The 18,360-nt window shown below is 49.8% G+C and overlaps 1 protein-coding gene and 2 pseudogenes across 1 annotated transcript; all 3 read left to right on the top strand.

Moving 5' to 3' along the window:
• Positions 1-6,947: 6,947 nt before the first annotated feature.
• Positions 6,948-7,819, top strand: LOC147964288 (uncharacterized; annotated as a pseudogene).
• Positions 7,820-8,657: 838 nt separating this feature from the next.
• On the top strand, positions 8,658-10,433 carry LOC125515749 (uncharacterized; annotated as a pseudogene).
• A 37-nt stretch (positions 10,434-10,470) lies between these two features.
• On the top strand, positions 10,471-11,136 carry LOC147964287 (uncharacterized). The gene has a single exon (XM_087526830.1). The coding sequence runs from the start codon at positions 10,486-10,488 to the stop codon at positions 10,999-11,001; it is 516 nt and encodes a 171-aa protein (XP_087382956.1). The 5' UTR covers positions 10,471-10,485; the 3' UTR covers positions 11,002-11,136.
• The last annotated feature ends 7,224 nt before the right edge of the window (positions 11,137-18,360 follow it).

Genomic DNA, 18,360 nt, shown 5'->3' with positions numbered 1-18,360 from the left:
ATCACAATCAATATAACAAGAGCAGGACGTAGGGTTTTACCTCTTTGAGAGGGCCCGAACCTGGATAAACACCGTGTCCCCCTTCTTCGTGTCACCATCTAGCTTAGATCTTCAGCTTGGGACCTCCAACCCAAGATCCGCCGGTTTTAGCAACGACACCTGGGCCATCGAAATGTCAGTTCCGGCCCTGCCCGTCGTGTTCCAGGCAAAGAGAAAGATATTTGATGGGGTTAACTGCATATACCTCTGTGCTAATTAACAACTGGAAATGAATTGAAGTGACTCTACACATACTGAAGAGCATCAAAACATTATCAACCAAAACACTTGAAAGCAATTTCAAACCCATAGGAAATTTTCCTATGCTGGTTATTTGCTTCGTATGATTATAATCTAAAGAAAACACTAGGTGTATTAAAGATTGTCTTGTCCTTATCATGGATTAGAATAGATGAGGCTGCTTCTCATTCAATCTTTAGAAAAAAAAGTAAAACACCACTTGTTTATTATACACAATTAGATAGATGGCGCGGAAATTTAACCTCGAGCAGATTCAGTTGCAACTACTAAGATGCTATTCTTTGTGTTTAAGAAAAAGATGTAACTCTCATTAAATAGGTTATGAAAAGTTCAGGCCAGAACAAGTCAAACCCAATTAACCCCAACAATATACCTGATGTTGATGTTGTGGGTAGGTGTGCATAGCTTCAGCATTGTCTTTATACATGTGTTAAAAGATAACGACATGACACTGATTAGATGAAATTAGAAAGCTAGGACAGGACTTCTGGGGAAATCATGTGATCAAGCTAGCTTGCATGGCATCTACCCTGCCAATAGAAGTGATGGTAGTCCGGATGCCGAGAAGAAGAACTAGGTTTTGAGCAGTATAAACAGGCTACGCAAGGCCATATGGAGATAGTTACAACCCATTATGTCATCAACCAACTGCACTGGTCACTTGCAGATCATAGTTACAAGAAACTATGTGCAATGACCACTCACTGCTGATAGCTACTCCCTCCTGTAACTTTTCATAAGAGCATGTTAATAGTACAGCCAACTGATGGCTATATGATGTTGCCATGTCATCTATAGCCAACTTTATAGCCGGCAAGTACAATAGTTAGATATAAAGATGTGCTATTTTATTAATACATGGCCCACCTTTCATCCTCACATAGTGCCTAGGAGCAGGTCTACAACTGGCTCTTATTCTATAGCCGGCTCCTCTTCTCTCTCCTATTCTCTCCCCTCCATGTCAACAGAAAAATAATATTTTAACTCTTATAGCCTGCTTACATAAGCTTATTGTATTTGCTGTAAGACGTTTTTATAGTCCATGATGGTATAAAAAACGTCTTATATAAGTTAAAGAGGAAGTGTTTTTTACTATGGTTGCACCTATTCCATTGACATGATAACTGTTATGACCGGTATAGGGGCTTAGCCCAATGGGTTATGGCCCAAGTATCTTAATTAGGGGCTTAGCCCAATTATCTTATCGTATTAGGATCGTTTGCTTAGGAGTCAAGTAAACCTCACTATATAAGGAGAGAAAATGTATATCGATCTAATCAAGCAAGAAGCAATCAATATTTGCTCGGCTTCCCTTAGGGAGCCGAGAGACCTAAACCCTAGCCGCCTCCTGCTTTCGCCGCCGCTGCTCTCGTCGCAAGGACGGCGCCACGCCGCCGGCCGCCGCGCACCAGCCCTTGCCCTTCCCCCTCCTTCCCGTACAACCTACGCCCTAGACCGGGTAGAACCCTAGTTTCTACCAATTTGGTATCTAGAGACTTGGGCCCGATCATGTCTTCGTCAACACCATCGCCGCCGCTGGCCGTCTCCACCTCCGCGCCGATGACGTCCGCCCCGATGACCACTGCCGGGGCCTCCACGCTGTCGGGCCCGGTCACCACCGCGGGCTCTTCACCGCCCCCGGCCCCCATCACTTCCGCACTGCTAACGACCGTCATCTTCACGCCGGAAAAGGTCACCAATACCTTGCGGGATCTCGTGACGGCCGTCCAGGGACTCCTTCTGAACCAGTACCAACCGTACATGGCCGGGCCGTACGCACCTCCGCCGGCTGCGCCGATCGCCGCCTACGGCCACCCCACGCTGCCATGGCCGTCCCAAGGCGCGCCTGCCTACAGCGGGCAGCCGCTGCTGCTGTTCCAGGCGGGCTCCCCCGCGCTGCCGTGGCTGTCCCAGGGCGCGCCTGCCTACAGCGGGCAGCCGCTGCTGCCGTTCCAGGCGGGCCCCCCGCGCTGCCGTGGCCGGCCCAGGGCGCGCCGGCCTGCACCGGGCTACCGCTGCTGCCGTTCCAGGCGGGGCACCCCGACGAGACCACTCCGGCCGCGACTCCTCTGTGACATCTGCCGCCGCCTTCCCCCGCGGCAACCGACGCACCCGCCCACCCTCCACAGCCGATGCTGCAACCACCGGCGCCACCTCTGCCCAGCTCAGGGGCGTCCTCGCCGGCCGGCCTTCCGATACATCAGGTCCCGTTTCCGGCCTCCCCGTCGCCACTACCAGCTTGGGCGGCTGGGTCTTCGCCATCGCCGGTCTACACCACGGCTCCGGAGCAGCCGACCCCGTTTCCGTAGTTCGGCGGGCCATCCAGCTCCGCGTGTCCTTACCCGGAGTACTTCGACCAGGCGCCACCCGCCTCGCTGCTCCGCACCTCCGAGCCAGCTCGACACGACGCTCCGACCCAGACACCGCCGCGGTTCGCCAAGATCGACTTCGCCACCTATGACGGCACGGAGGACCCCCTCAACTGGCTCAACCAGTGCGACCAGTTCTTTCGTGGGCAGCGTACCCTCGCCTCGGAGCGCACCTGGCTCGCCTCTTACCACCTCCGCGGCGCGGCACAGACCTGGTACTATGCCCTCGAACAGGACGAGGGCATCTGTAACACCCCGGATGTAATTTACCTTATATGTACTCCGACTCTTGCCGTTTCCGGCACTAAGTTATTTTATTTCCTCGGCTTCGGGTTTTTGTCTCCGTGTGTTGTTGCCATTGTCATGCATCTCATATCATGTCATCATGTGCATTGCATTTGCATACGTGTCCGTCTCATGCATCCGAGCATTTTCCCCGTTGTCCGTTTTGCATTCCGGTGCTCCTATCTACTCCGGTGGCCCTTTCTACCTTCTTTTCGTGTGTGGGGGTTAAACATTTCCGGATTGGACCGAGATTTGCCAAGCGGCCTTGGTTTACTACCAGTAGACCGCCTGTCAAGTTTCGTACCATTTGGACTTCGTTTGATACTCCAACGGTTAACCGAGGAACCGAGAAGGCCTCATGTGTGTTGCAGCCCAACACCCCTCCAATTTGGCCCAAAACCCACCAAAACCCTCTACATCATCTAGAGCGTTCGATCACGATCGCGTGGCCGAAAACCGCACCTCATTTGGACTCTCCTAGCTCCTCCTATGCCTATAAATAGGTCCTCCTCCGAAATTCCGGATCGGATCCACCCCTAACCCTCGTCCCCTTCCTCTCCGCGCGCCGGACAACGTCCGGACGCGCCGGACACGTCCGCCTGACCCGCCGCCGCCAACCGGAGCCTGCCACATGGCACCGCCGGGCTCCTCCCACCGCCGGCCCGTCCCGGCCCAGCGCGGGCCCTCTTCGCCGAGAAGACCGGGCCGCGCCCCGCGCCCGCGCGCCGCCATCCCCCTCGAAGCCGGCCGCCGCCGCCCGCGCGCCGCCTCTACTCCGGCGGCCGAGCCACCGCGCCTCGCCGCGCTCCTCGCCGCGCTCCTTGCCGGCCGGCTGCACCTCCTCCGCCGCGCCTTCCCCGCCGCCACTCCGGCTCCCCGCCGGCCGGATCCGGCAAGATCCGGCCCGGGAGCGCCTCGCCGCCTCCTTCCCCGACGAACTCCGGCGGCCCCATCGACATTTCTGGCGAACCTCGTTTTCCGCGCTCGGCCAGATCCAGATCTGAGTTTATCTCCTCGGTTGACTTTCTCCTGAAACCCTAATTATATTGCATTTTTCATCATGCTATATCTCCGCATCCGTAACTCCGTTTTGGGCGTATAGCATATCAAAATGTTCGTCTCAGAGAGTACATCATTTCATCTCATTGCATCATTTTCATTTGAGCTCATCTTGATGCCCGAAATGCTGTTGGAAGAGAGCTATTTGAGTTAATTGTCAGATCTGCTGCACCAAATAGCTATTTGTCATTTTTGCCATGATTAATGTGTGCATGATATGCTCCTGAGATCTACATGAGTTTTGTTACTTTGCCATCTTTACAGAGGTGCTATCCATGTATTTTTGTGATATGTGTGGTGACTAGCACAAGCTTGCAAAGTGGTGCATTCGTTAATGCTGATTTCAGGGACTTAGAATTTCTCCAAGTCCTTGATCTGTTTTTATCAATATGCCATATGTTCATGTTGTTTCCTAGTGATCTGTGCCTCTTTTGAGGATGATCATTAAGGATGATTTGTTAATATTGTGGTGCTCTATCCATCCATGTCTTTGTTTGCAATTGTGGAGCACCCTAGCTTGAGTCAATCGAGCTCTACTTTTGATATTTCGTAATTCCTGGCAGATTGTCTACTTGTTAGTGATTTTGCCGAGGATGTTGTTATTGATCCGTGCATGCTATGTTGTTGTTCTTGCCATGTCTAGCTTATATAATATGTATTCTTGATGGGCGTATGCTTAGTTTGTCATGCCATACTCTGTAGTGAGTGCATCGAGCTCGTGAACATGGCTACTCGTTAAGATATTTGCATGCTCCAGTTTTTCACTAAGTCTGTAACCTGATTATGTTTTTGTCATGTTCACATGCTTGCAATTGTATTTTCTGATCCCTTTTGGCTCAAGGTCACTAAGGGACTTTTGTTAAGCTCTTTGAGTAGCTCCATGCCATGCCTTGTTTTGCCATGTTAAGTTCCTGTAGCATAGAGTTTTCATGCTCCAAAGTGTGCTACCTGATCTGAAATTCCAGGCTTGTGTTAATTTCACTAAGTCTGAAACCTGTTTACCAATTGCACTTTTGTCATGCTTGTTTGAACCTGTTAGTGGATGAATTGGCCGTAGCTCAGTGTTCATCTTTTGCCAAGCATCATGAGTGGATCCCTTCCATGTATTTTGTTGTCTTGTTTGAGTGTTGTAGCATAATTATCTTGATGCATTTAGATGGCTACTTGCTGTTTATCGCAGACCGGTGCCATATTTGTTTTGCTTGCCATTTCCAAACCGTGCATCCGATTCCGGTGATCTTTATATCGATTTCAACCGAAATCACCTCACCTTTTTAGTGGCACTCTTGGATTTCCAAGTTGAGGCCAGGTTCAATCATTCCTTGTCAAATCTTGCATATGCATCACATATCGCATCCCGCATAGCATACCATGTTTGCATCATGTTGTTTGAGTTTTGCACGTGGTTGATTGTGTTCCTTTTGCTTGTTTGTCTTGTTTGGGTAGAGCCGGGAGACGAGTTCACTAACGAGGAGCCCGTTGAGTTTGCTTTCGAGGATCCAGTCAACTCTGACAACTTTGCAGGCAAGATGATCATACCCTTGAAATCACTTCTATCTTTGCTTTGCTAGATGCTCGCTCTTTTGCTATGCCTATGCTACGATGCCTACCACTTGCTTATCATGCCTCCCAAATTTCCATGTCAAACCTCTAACCCACCATGTCCTAGCAAACTGTTCATTGGCTATGTTACCGCTTTGCTCAGCCCCTCTTATAGCGTTGCTAGTTGCAGGTGAAGATTGGAGATCGTTCCCTGTTGGAACATTATTTTTCTTGTTGGGATATCACTATATTATCTTGTTATCTTAATGCATCTATATACTTGGTAAAGGGTGGAAGGCTCGGCCTTTTTCCCTAGTGTTTTGTTCCACTCTTGCCGTCCTAGTTTCCGTCATATCGGTGTTATGTTCCCGGATTTTGCGTTCCTTACGCGGTTGGGTGATAATGGGAACCCCTTGACAGTTCGCCTTGAATAAAACTCCTCCAGCAATGCCCAACCTTGGTTTTACCATTTGCCACCTAGCCTCTTTTTCCCTTGGGTTTCCGGAGCCCAAGGGTCATCTTATTTAAACCCCCCCGGGCCAGTGCTCCTCTGAGTGTTGGTCCACCTCGTCAGCCGCCGGTGGCCACCAGGGGCAACTCTGGGCTGGCCTACCGGAAGTTTAGACAATCTGAGTGTGCCCTGAGAACGAGATATGTGCAACTCCTAACGGGATTTGTCGGCACATTCGGGCGGTGTTGCTGGATTTGTTTTAACTTGTCGAAGTTGTCTTGTAGAACCGGGATGCCGAGTCTGATCGAAATGTCTCGGGAGAAGGTATATCCTTCGTTGACCGTGAGAGCTTGTCATGGGCTAAGTTGGGACTCCCCTGCAGGGATTTGAACTTTCGAAAGCCGTGCCCGCGGTTATGGGCAGATGGGAATTTGTTAATGTTCGGTTGTAGATAACTTGAACCTTAACTTAATTAAAATGAATCAACTGCGTGTGTAACCGTGATGGTCTCTTCTCGGCGGAGTCCGGGAAGTGAACACGGTGTTGGAGTAATGTTTGCCGTAGGTTGTTTATCTAGTTTTTCGCTCGTGCTTTGCCTTCTCTTCTCGCTCTCTTTTGCGAACAGGTTAGCCACCATATATGCTAGTCGCTTGCTGCAGCTCCACATATTACCTTGCTTTTCCTATAAGCTTAAATAGTCTTGATCGCGAGGGTGCGAGATTGCTGAGTCCCTGTGGCTCACAGATTACTTCCAAACCAGATGCAGGGCCCGATGACTCCGTTCCAGATGATGCGCTTGAGCTCAAGTGGGAGTTCGACGAAGACTCACGCTGTTACTATGTGTCTTTCCCTGATGATCAGTAGTGGTGCCCAGTTGGGGCGATCGGGACCATGTCGCATGTTGGGGTTGATCTTTTATTTTGGTACCATAGTCGGACCATGAGTGTATTGGATGATGTAATGCTATTTATGTACTTTGTGTGACGTGGCGAGTGTAAGCCAACTATGTACCTTTCCCCTTATTCTCTATTTACATGGGTTGTTGTGAAGATTACCTTACTTGCGACATTGCATTCAATGCGATTATGCCTTTAAGTCGTGCTTCGACACGTAGGAGATATAGCCGCATCGAGGGCGTTACAGCAGCATGCCCCCTTGGGAGCGCTTCCGCGAGCTCTGCCTCCTTCGTTTTGGGCCCCCGATCCGCGGGAGCTGCCTGGCGGAGCTAGGCCGCCTTCCCTTCACCTCCACGGTTCAGGACTTCGCCGACCGTTTCCAGGCCCTGGCATGCCATGCGTCGGGCGTGACGGTGCAGCAGCGGGCCGACCTCTTTGTTGGTGGACTTCCGGATCACATCCGCGTGGACGTGGAGCTTCGGGGACCCTAGGATATCCAGACGGCCATGTACTACGCCCGCGCGTTCGAGCGCCGCGCGGTGGCCGTCCAACAGGAGTCACCGTCCCAGGCCACTGGGTCGCTACCCTGGCCAGATCCCGCTCAGGGTCGGCCTGCTCAGGCTTCCGCGGCACCCCTCGCCGCGACCGTGGCGCGCCCGTTCCGCTGGCTCACCTCGGCCGAGCTACTCGAGCGTCGGCGCCAAGGGTTGTGCTTCAACTGCGACGAGCCCTACACGCCCGGCCACGCCTGCCCGCGACTCTTCTACCTGGAGGTTGCAGACTACATTCTGGAGGACGCCATCGCCGCCGACCTTGCCGCCCCAGCTGTCGCGAAGGTGTTTGACGCTGGTTGATCACCTCGAGGAGTTCAGCAAGCGCTTCCCCACCTTACAGCTCAAGGACGAGCTATTTGTGCAGGCGGGGAGAAGTGTTATGACTGGCATAGGGGCTTAGCCCAGTGGGTTATGGCCCAAGTATCTTAATTAGGGGCTTAGCCAAATTATCTTATCATATTAGGATCGTTTGCTTAGGAGTCAAGTAAACCTCTCTATATAAGGAGATGAGATGTATCAATCTAATCAAGCAAGAAGCAATCAATATTTGCTCGGCTTCCCTTAGGGAGCCGGGAGACCTAAACCCTAGCCACCTCCTACTTTTGCCGCCGCTGCTCCCGTCGCAAGGACGGCGCCACGCCGCCGGCCGCCGCGCACAAGCCCTCGCCCTTCCCCCTCCTTCCGGTACAACCTACGCCCTAGATCCGGTAGGGCCCTAGCTCCTACCAACCCTGACACTGATGATAGAATGTAATTGTAAAATTGGTTAGAAGAGGTCAGATTAAACATTAACACGCCAATTTGTGCTTGGAAGTCAAGCTCACGAATAAATTACAGTGGATATACAATACGCCAATACCAACTAATTCTTGACTCAAATTGACGCTAACATCAATGATGGAATGCAATTGTAAAACTGGTAGTAGAAGAAGTCAGATTAAGTATTAACACACCAATTTGTGCTTGGAAGTCAGACCCATGAATAAATTACAGTGCATATGCAATTCACCAATACCAGCTAATCCTTGACCCATTCCCTCAAAAAAAAAACTAATCCTTGACCCAAATTTTGTTTTCATCATGATGACCAGAGCAGATCTAATGAAACGGAACCAGTGCTTTCTTTCACAAGAAACTAGTGCTTTATCTGGCAGACCAAAGCTTAAGCCTCTGGTTTCCATGCCAATTTCTTAAGAACACCATGCAGCTACTCAGTCGCTCAAGCTGGAATAGATTTCCCATACCTTTCTTTGGTTTGGTTATTGTGCTACTGGTCTCCTTGGCTTCTCACACCAGCTCTAGCACGGAGCAGGAGAAGAGCTCGCTTCTCCAGTTCCTCGCTGGGCTCTCGCGGGACGGTGGCCTCACGGTGTCGTGGCGGCACAACACCGATTACTGCACATGGAAAGGGATCACCTGCAACCAAGAAAGGAAGGTCACCGATGTTTTGCTGGCTTCTCAAGGCCTTGAGGGGTTCATCTCGCCGTTCCTTGGCAACCTCACTGGCCTCTTGCACCTCAACCTGTCGCGCAACTCACTGTCCGGTGGCTTGCCATTGAAATTGGTGTCATCCAGCAGCATCCTTGTTATTGATGTCAGCTTCAACCGCCTGACAGGAGGCCTGAGTGAGCTGCCATCTTCAACCCCTCCACGGCCTCTACAGGTACTGAACATCTCAAGCAACTTGTTTACAGGAAGGTTTCCATCTACTATATGGGAGGTGATGAAGAGCCTGGTCTCACTCAATGCCAGCACCAACAGTTTTACTGGACAGATACCAACTACCCCCTGTGTTAGTGTGCCATCTTTTGCTGTGCTTGAACTCAGTTTTAACCAATTAAGTGGAAACATCCCTCAGGGGCTCAGTAATTGCTCCGTGCTGAAATTGCTCAGCGTTGGCTACAACAATCTCAGTGGATATCTTCCAGATGAGCTTTTCAATGTTAACTCGTTAGAGCACCTCTCTTTACATAGCAATTGGTTAGAAGGAGATCTCAATGGCATCAGCAAGCTCACAAATCTGGTCACCCTTGATCTTGGGGGGAAATTCATCGGCAATATTCCAGAGTCTATAGGTGATCTGAAGTGATTGGAGGAGCTGCATTTGGACCACAACAACATGTCAGGGGAGCTGCCAACAGCTCTAAGCAACTGCACAAATCTTGTAACAATTGACCTCAAGAGCAACCACTTCAGTGGAAAACTTACCAAGGTCAACTTCATAAGCCTGCCCAAACTAAAAAAAATAGATCTTCTTTTCAACGACTTCACCGGCACAATTCCAGAAAGCATATACTCCTGCAGCAAGCTGACTGCACTAAGGCTATCTTACAATCATTTTAATGTTCAACTGTCAGAAAAAATAGGCGATCTGAAGTCCCTCTCATTCTTATCACTTGCTCATTGCTCTCTTACAAATATCACAAGAACACTTCAGATCCTTAGGAGTTCTAGGAGCCTCACCATCCTTTATATTGGGTTCAACTTCCTGCATGAGATCATGCCAGAGGATGACAACATTGATGGCTTTGAGAATCTCCAGGTTCTTTCCGTGAATGATTGTTCATTGTCTGGAACAATACCTGACTGGTTATCAAAGCTCGCTAATTTGGGGATGCTATTTTTGCAAAACAACCAACTAACTGGATCAATACCTGACTGGGTCAACAACCTACACTTGCTCTTCCATCTAGATATATCAAACAACAGCCTTACAGGGGAAATTCCGAGGGCCTTAATGGAGATGCCAATGCTAGAATCAGATAAGACTGCACCAAAGGTCTTCTTTGAGCTGCCTGTTTGGAACAAGAACACATTTATGCAATACCTCATGCTCAGTGCTTTTCCTAAGGTGCTTAATCTAGCCATCAATAATTTCAGGGGAAATTCCGAAGGTCCATCTAGATATATCAAACAACAGCCTTACAGGGGAAATTCCAAGGGCCTTAATGGAGATGCCAATGCTAGAATCAGATAAGACTGCACCAAAGGTCTTCTTTGAGCTGCCTGTTTGGAACAAGAACACATTTATGCAATACCTCATGCTCAGTGCTTTTCCTAAGGTGCTTAATCTAGCCATCAATAATTTCACTGGTGTGATTCCGGAGGAGATCGGTCAGTTAAAAGGACTCGTCGCACTCAATTTAAGCTCAAATGAGTTATCTGGAGAGATCCCTCAAGCAATCTGCAACCTCAGGAACCTGCAGGTGCTCGACTTATCTGTTAACCATCTTACTGGTGTAATTCCAGCTGCACTAAACAATCTGAACTTCCTTTCTGAGTTTGACATTTCTAATAATGACCTAGAAGGCCCTATTCCAACTGGGGGCCAGCTTAGCACGTTTCCGGATTCGAGCTTTGGTGGAAACTCAAAACTGTGTGGTCCTATGACTCGAAGCCGCTGTGGCTCAGCAGGAGCAGGTCAAATCTCCGTTTCCTACAGAAAACAGTTCAGATGTAAGGTCATCTTCGCAATCTCTTTTGGTGTTTTCTTTGGAGTCGGAGTGCTATATGATCAGATGGTTTTAGCTAGATATTTTGGCTAAACCATGGCAATTGTTATCACTGCCATGAACTGTGACACAATCTAAATTGGTTCTCAATTCAGATGAATAAGTCAGTGTCTCCAGCTTCAGCAAAATCAACATCCCTGGCAAGCCTGGCATCTCTAGTTATTGACGTTCAATCTGTACTCCATGTAAATGAAATAATTAGTGAGTGAGAAAGGTCAACAGTGTGTAACTATTTGTTCAGTATTACTAAGATACATATTCGAGGAGTGATAGAGTGCTTTTCCCGGGCTCAGGGTTGGATACATAACACGCAAGACCGACACTGACGCCGGAACCATACAACCATTGGCAATTTGCAGTTTAGCAAACTAATTAGCATGAAGTTGAGATTTAACCAATTAAGCAGACTGTGCGTTAATAGATTGTAATTAATCATAGGCAAAACAAGATGGAACCCTAAAGCTCGATGGAGTTGCATCTAACTCCAACCCAATCCAGGATCAAACAACATGCGCTGAGAGGAAAATTCAGAAATGTCCACGAAATTATCAAACGGAGATGCTAGATAGCACTAGTGCACTACAATGGCGCACGAGTTAGACAGCTGCTCCATGATTTCTGCGGGAGATTATTTCGATTCATTTACCTCGAAATTCGGGAGCAGACCAGCAAGCAAGGGTCACGGGATGCGCCGGTCGGGCCTGCGTCGAACACCTGCGTGCTTGGTCTCCGGCCACCGCACGCGGACGCAGTGGCGGATCCACCACCGGGGAGAGCCAGGAGGCCGTCCCGGGTCTCCAGCGGCGGAATATCAACCCCCGCAGCCCCGCCTACCTATCCTCCGGTGGCGAGCAGATTTCATGGCGGCGGCGAGCAGTTTTCATGGCGGCGGCGTTACTTGCTGTCTCGCGAAGCGCTATGTGAGGCAAGGGCTGTTTTTTTTTTGTTTTTTTTTCCTTTTTTGATTGATGAGACAAGGCAAGGGCTGGTGAGGGAGAGAAAGGAGTCTGGGCTGGGCTGCAGCTTCTGGGCCCAAATGGACACGCTGCCGGACACCAAACATCGATCCAGTACTCAACATTACTAATTCTCAAAAAAAAAAAAGTACTCAACATTACTGTGTCTGATTTCTCAAAAAAAAATTACTTTGTCTCAAAAAATACTGTCTCAAAAAAAAGTACTCAGCATCTACTATCTACTATCTACTACCACTATAAAAGAGAGAGAGAGGCAAATCCAAACAATCAGATTCATCCATCTACAAGATCTAATGGCTCGTAATCCTTTGATGTGTTAACGCTGCAAGCCACGGGTTAATCAACTAAACCATCCATCGCTAACCCACCCCGCCGTTCGCAAAAAGAAACCGCTGCACAGTGTGCGCACCACGCCAGCACGACTTCCACCCGCTCGCCCCGCCAAAAGAAAAAAAAGACTTCCGTCTGCTCCTCCTCATCCATGCCCGCACACCAGCCGTTCCCCACAGCACGGGCGGTCCGCCCATCCTCCCACCGCCTCCCGCCGTTCGCTGCCCGCATCCTCCTCCTCTCAGCTTGGCCTCCCCCGTCCTCCCGTCGTTCGCTAGCCGCCCTCCCGCCATACGCCGCCCGCGCCATATGCCGTTCGCTAAAGATGCGGGCGGGCGGTTGGGCTGGCGAGCGGTGGCAGGTTCGTCGCGTGACAGGTCGCCTGGGATGCTAGCCGATGGATGCGGGTCAAGCCGACTCGGGCGGCGGTGCATCTTCGAGGGAGGAGAGGGGAAAAGAAGGAGAGTCCTGGCGGCGGCTGAGGAGGTGCTCGCCGGCGAGCGGGCTCCGACGGCCGCCTGGCGCGCGGGGTTGGATGGGGGCGCTTCCCGGCAACCGCGACCGTCCTCGCGACACCAACTAGCCGAAAGCATCGCCGCTCCCCGCCGCCCGCCGACGCGACGTCGCCTGCCCCTCCTACCCACGCGACAATGTCGCTCCTCGGCTCCTCCCCGCGCGACACCGCCTTCCCCAAGAGCGCCCACCCCATCGTCCTCCTACTCCTCAGTGCCTCCTTCTCGCCCGCCCGCAACGCCTTGCCTTGCAGCGGTGTAACGCCCCAAGACCGGAGCTTCAGATGTCTTCCAGGGTTTCCGAGATTCGTTGTGTGATTTGTTTCGTCTGTTGCATTCATCTTTCCATCATGTGCATTGCATCATGTCATCATGCCATCATCTCATAAATCTTTGCACCTCAACTCACTAAATAAATTGAATGGATCTTCGGTCCGTTTAAATCGAGGGAACTCACATGGTGGTTTCTCTTTATAACCTATCCTCCCGATAGTAGGAAGCTATATTCAATATTTCTTTAATTTGATATTCACCATAACACACGTGCAAAAATAATCCTCATGCCTTTTTCCTTCTCAACTCTTGGTCTCTAACTTTGTCATATATCTTTTCTTCATTTTCCGGAGCTCCACCTAAATTCTCAACATTTTTGGGCACTTCGAAAAACCTGCCCTAGTTCAAACCTTTTGAATTAAATTCAAATGAATTTGAATTTAATCTTTCAAACTTGACCTGTTTCTATTTTCCCGGACCGTGCACATTTTTCTGAGTCCGTGAAAATTATCCCCGTGCCCAAATTCTTCCTCTAACCTTCTCTTCTCTCTTTTCCCTTCTCTTATTTCTTTGTTTTTTTGTAAAGAGAAGGAGATGGGAGAGAGAGAGAAGAGCCGGATGGGCCTCCCAGCCCAGCTGCAACCTGCCCAGCTCGCTCACTATCCCCGCGGCCCATCTGCACCTAGGCTACCCGCACCAGTGGCCCAAGGCCCAGCCGCCCCACCAGCTTCTCTAACCCTAGGCCCGACCAACCTCACCTCGTCCTCTCCCTCGCTCTCCTCGATCTCTCTCTCGCGCCGCCAAGGAGCCCGACTCCTTCATCTCCCTCATCTCCCTCGATCCCACTCCTCTCCCTCTCATCCTCCCATGCTCGATCTAGTTCTTTCCCTCTCCTCGATCTCCCTCTCGATTCCCAGGACCGCGCCATCCCCATCTCCCTCTGCTTGAGGAGCCCTCACCCTCTCCCCTCGCGTGTGAGTTCGACCCCGAGCGCCGGAGATGCTCTCCTCTCCCCTGTAGCCTCTCTCTCGGGCCATGGCGCTCGCGCCCCATCTCGCTCCACGGAGAGGAACTCCTAAGCGTGTCTCCTCCACCAGCAGCCTGCAACGCCAGAGGGGAGTAGAGCTCCTCCCGGTCCCCATGGTGACTGCTTCCCCTACCCCGAGCTTCTCTGCAGCCAGCGTCCAAGTCCCGCGCCCCATGACTTCGCTGCACCTCGCGCTACTGCTCTGCCTCGCCTCCCTCCTTCCACGCCCAAGCTTCACCCGCGATTCATAGGCGTCCTCCCCTGCCGTCATTGCCGATTGAGAACCATGGCTGCAGCTTGTCCTCTGCCGCTGGTTTCGTGCACCTCCGCTGCCGGTTGCATGGACGCCAATGTCCCCTTCATTTTGCCAAGACGCGACAACCAGGAACGCCCAAGGACGCCTTCATGGATTTTGCCAAGTGCGACCACCGCTGAACAAAGGGTTTTTGCCTTGCTCATTTTGGATACACCAAGTTCCTCTTCAAAACGTACTACTACTCGGTGTTGCGTCAAGTACCCCGATGGCCGGAGCCCTCGGGTCCGTCAAGTTCGTCTACGAACCGAGAACAACTACCGTCTCCGAAGAACCGTGTAGAGGAACCATCAAGTTCGACTATGACTCGTGTACGACTACGCGGGATTCCTCGGACGCCAAGTTCAACGATGCATCAAGTTCCTCGCCATGACCCCGAACATCTACGGAAACTCGCATAATGATAAACATGTACCACTACTGTCGCCGAGATCGCGAGAACCTCTACCGTCGACCCTAGAGCATGAGAGAACAACTACTTCGACTACCGTCGTGAGAACACCTACTTCCCTCTACGAACTTGATCCGTTCCGATAAGGCACGCTTCGAAAGGTATAACCATCGACACGACCGTTCGTGGACCGAATGCATGTTATGTGATATGAGATGATCGCGTTTGCACGTCGCCCCTCTTTTTGCCTTGCCAACGACATGTGGGAACTCGGTATCCGAGATCACCCCATCATCTTGGCTTGTCATGTTCCGCACACTTCCCCTTTGCGTCGGTATCTCAATCGAGTACCGGAACCGGAATGCTGCCATGGCACCGTTTTCGTTATCGTTGCCGTGGCACCCCTTTCCTTTGCACCACGGTGACAAATGCTTCATAATGCTCTTGTCAACTTTTAATAAAATTGCTTAAACTTGCACATGTCATTCGCATCATGATAATAACATTTAAATGTTTAAAAATTGTTGTTGCACCAAATTGATAATTGCATATGGGGATTTACCGAATTTGTTGCTTGTTATTTTCGGCCTCATTTAAACTTGCCTAAATGTTTAGTTTACTTATGCTTCACCTCTTGCCATGCTAACAACATTTAATATTGTTGAGTAGCTAAACGGGAGAGAACTAAATAAGTCATGTGGTGTTTCGTCAATATGCAACTCGTTGCATATTAAGCTCCATTTAATTTGTAGGATTGTTTGTGCATTTTGCCATGCCATGCCTCATTTAAACCGGACATGCATCATACCTGGTTGTGCATCATGCCATGCTTATGTGATGGTTGTTTACTTTGTTGTTTGCTTCTTTCCGGGTTGCTTCTCGCGTTTAGCTTCGGTTTCGTTCTGGAGTTGTGAGGATTCGTTCGACTATGTCCGTTTGTCTTCTTCATGAACTCGTTCTTCTTCCTTGCGGGATTTCAGGCAAGATGACCATACCCTCGAAATCACTTCTATCTTTGCTTGCTTAGTTGCTCGCTCTTTTGCTATGCCTATGCTGCGATACCTACCACTTGCTTATCATGCCTCCCATATTGTTGAACCAAGCCTCTAACCCACCTTGCCCTAGCAAACCGTTGTTTGGCTATGTTACCGCTTTGCTCAGCCCCTCTTATAGCGTTGTTAGTTGCAGGTGAAGATCGAAGTTTGTTCCTTGTTGGAACATGGAGATGTTGTTCCTTGTTGGAACATGTTTACTTGTTGGGATATCACAATATATCTTATTTAATTAATGCATCTATATACTTGGTAAAGGATGGAAGGCTCGGCCTTATGCCTGGTGTTTTGTTCCACTCTTGCCGCCCTAGTTTCCGTCATATCGGTGTTATGTTCCCGGATCTTGCGTCCCTTACGCGGTTGGGCTATAATGGGAACCCCTTGATAGTTCACTTTGAATAAAACTCCTCCAGCAAGGCCCAACCTTGGTCTTACCATTCGCCACCTAGCCTCTTTTTCCCTTGGGTTAGGCCAGCCCAAGGGTCATCTTTATTTTTAAACCCCCCCGGGCCAGTGCTTGTCTAAGTGTTGGTCCGAACTGAGTAGACTGCGGGGCCACCTCGGGGAAACTTGAGGGCTGGTTTTACTCGTAGGATGTCTCATCCGGTGTTGCCCTAAGAACGAGATATGTGCAGCTCCCATCAGGATGTCGGCGCATCGGGCGGCTTTGCTGGACTTGTTTTACCATTGTCGAGGATGTCTTGAGGAACTGGGATACCGAGTCTGATCGGAATGTCTCGGGAGGAGGTCTATTCCTTCGTTGACCGTGAGAGCTTGTGATGGGCTAAGTTGGGACACCCTTGCAGGGATTTGAACTTTCGAAAGCCGTGCCCGCGGTTATGGGCAGATGGGAATTTGTTAACGTCCGGTTGTAGAAAACCTGAAGTTGACCTTAATTAAAATGAATCAACCGCGTGTGTAACCATGATGGTCTCTTTCCGGCGGAGTCCGGGAAGTGAACACGGTTGTTGGAGTTATGCTTGATGTAGGTTGTTTTAGGATCACTTCTTGATCATACTTTTATCGACCGTGCTTTGCCTTCTCTTCTCGCTCTCATTTGCGTATGTTAGCCACCTTTTATGCTAGTCGCTTGCTGCAGCTCCACCTCTTACCTTTACCTTACCCATAAGCTTAAATAGTCTTGATCGCGAGGGTGCGAGATTGCTAAGTCCCCGTGGCTCACAGATACTTCCAAAACCATCTTGCAGGTGCCGAGGAGTCCGTGCAGATGACGCAACCGAGCTCAGGAGGAGCTCGTTGAAGATCTTGTCCTTCGTGTTGTTTCGTTCTAGTTGATCAGTAGTGAAGCCCGGTTGGGGTCGATCGGGGACCTTTGTCGCATTTGTGGTTCTTCTTTTATTTTGGTTCCGTAGTCAGACCTTGATTGTATTTGAATGATGTAATGCTTTATTCATGTTTTGTGTGAAGTGGCGATTGTAAGCCAACTATGTATCTTTTTCCCTTATGTATTACATGGGTTGTGTGAAGATTACCTCACTTGTGACATTGCTTTCAATGCGGTTATGCCTCTAAGTCGTGCTTCGACACGTGGGAGATATAGCCGCATCGAGGGCGTTACAAGTTGGTAATCAGAGCCTTCCCCGACCTTAGGAGCCCCCACTGCTTGATCGTTTTTAGCAGCCGTTGTTGAGTCTAGAAAAAAATGTTTTGAGTCATTTAGGATTATATATATCGGAGAGTAGGACTTCTTTTAACTCCTCAGTCCCTTCATCGCTCTGGTAAGGCATCCCGACGTAGAGTTTTGACTCTTCTCTTCTCAAATTTCACTAAATTTTTTTTAGGATCACGTGGGTATCTTGGAATCGTTCCGATGGTTTTATGACGAGAACATTGTCTTGGTGCCTCCTGTCAGGGGTTTTGTGGAAGTGTCCCGGGGAGTTGAGCTCCGAGGTGTTGTCGTCATAATTTTATCGTTGCAGTTCTGGAATACCTGAGTTTAGTACGCCGACATCGAAAATCTCTTTTATGCAGTTCGTTGGTGAGATAACCTCGACGCCACCCAGTACTGGGGCGGGAGTTCGGGAGTATTGCCATAACTTGTATAACGGATGCTTTTCGAAGGTTGAGGTAGATGATTTCCGAAGGTTTCTTGGTTATGTGTTGAAGGATGGATACAGCTGGATGTAGGATTTGCTAGTTTTGGGTGAGATATTATGCTTCCCCTGTATCCCCAACACCTGATTGCATAACTGGGAAAGTTTCGGGAGTTTCATAGGTGGGAATTCAAGTAGCTCTTAGGATATCTTTTCGACAGATGTATGTTATGAAATTGGGGTTCGACGTCTAGTGGTCCGCCTATTCACGGTCGGTTTTACAGTAGTCTCGTTGTGTCTTAAAGAGTCCTTGGCTATGCTGACTCGGGGACGCTTCGTATGTCATGTGCACTGCCTTGTACATGATGGTGATGTACGGTCGAGCCCGTGTAGGCCCCACCATGAAAACTTCGGACGAAATCTCTATCATATGTTTGTTCCTGCTTATTCTGCAAGCCAATCC

The sequence above is a fragment of the Triticum urartu genome, chromosome 6A (assembly GCF_056163025.1).
Source record: "Triticum urartu cultivar PI428250 chromosome 6A, HENAU_Tu73, whole genome shotgun sequence".
Classification (NCBI taxonomy): domain Eukaryota; kingdom Viridiplantae; phylum Streptophyta; class Magnoliopsida; order Poales; family Poaceae; genus Triticum; species Triticum urartu.
This window is presented reverse-complemented; position numbering and strand designations above follow the sequence as displayed.

Coding starts and splice junctions, on each gene's coding strand:
- LOC147964287 (XM_087526830.1), top strand. CDS start 10,486: ATGCAATACCTCATGCTCAGTGCTTTTCCTAAGGTGCTTAATCTAGCC.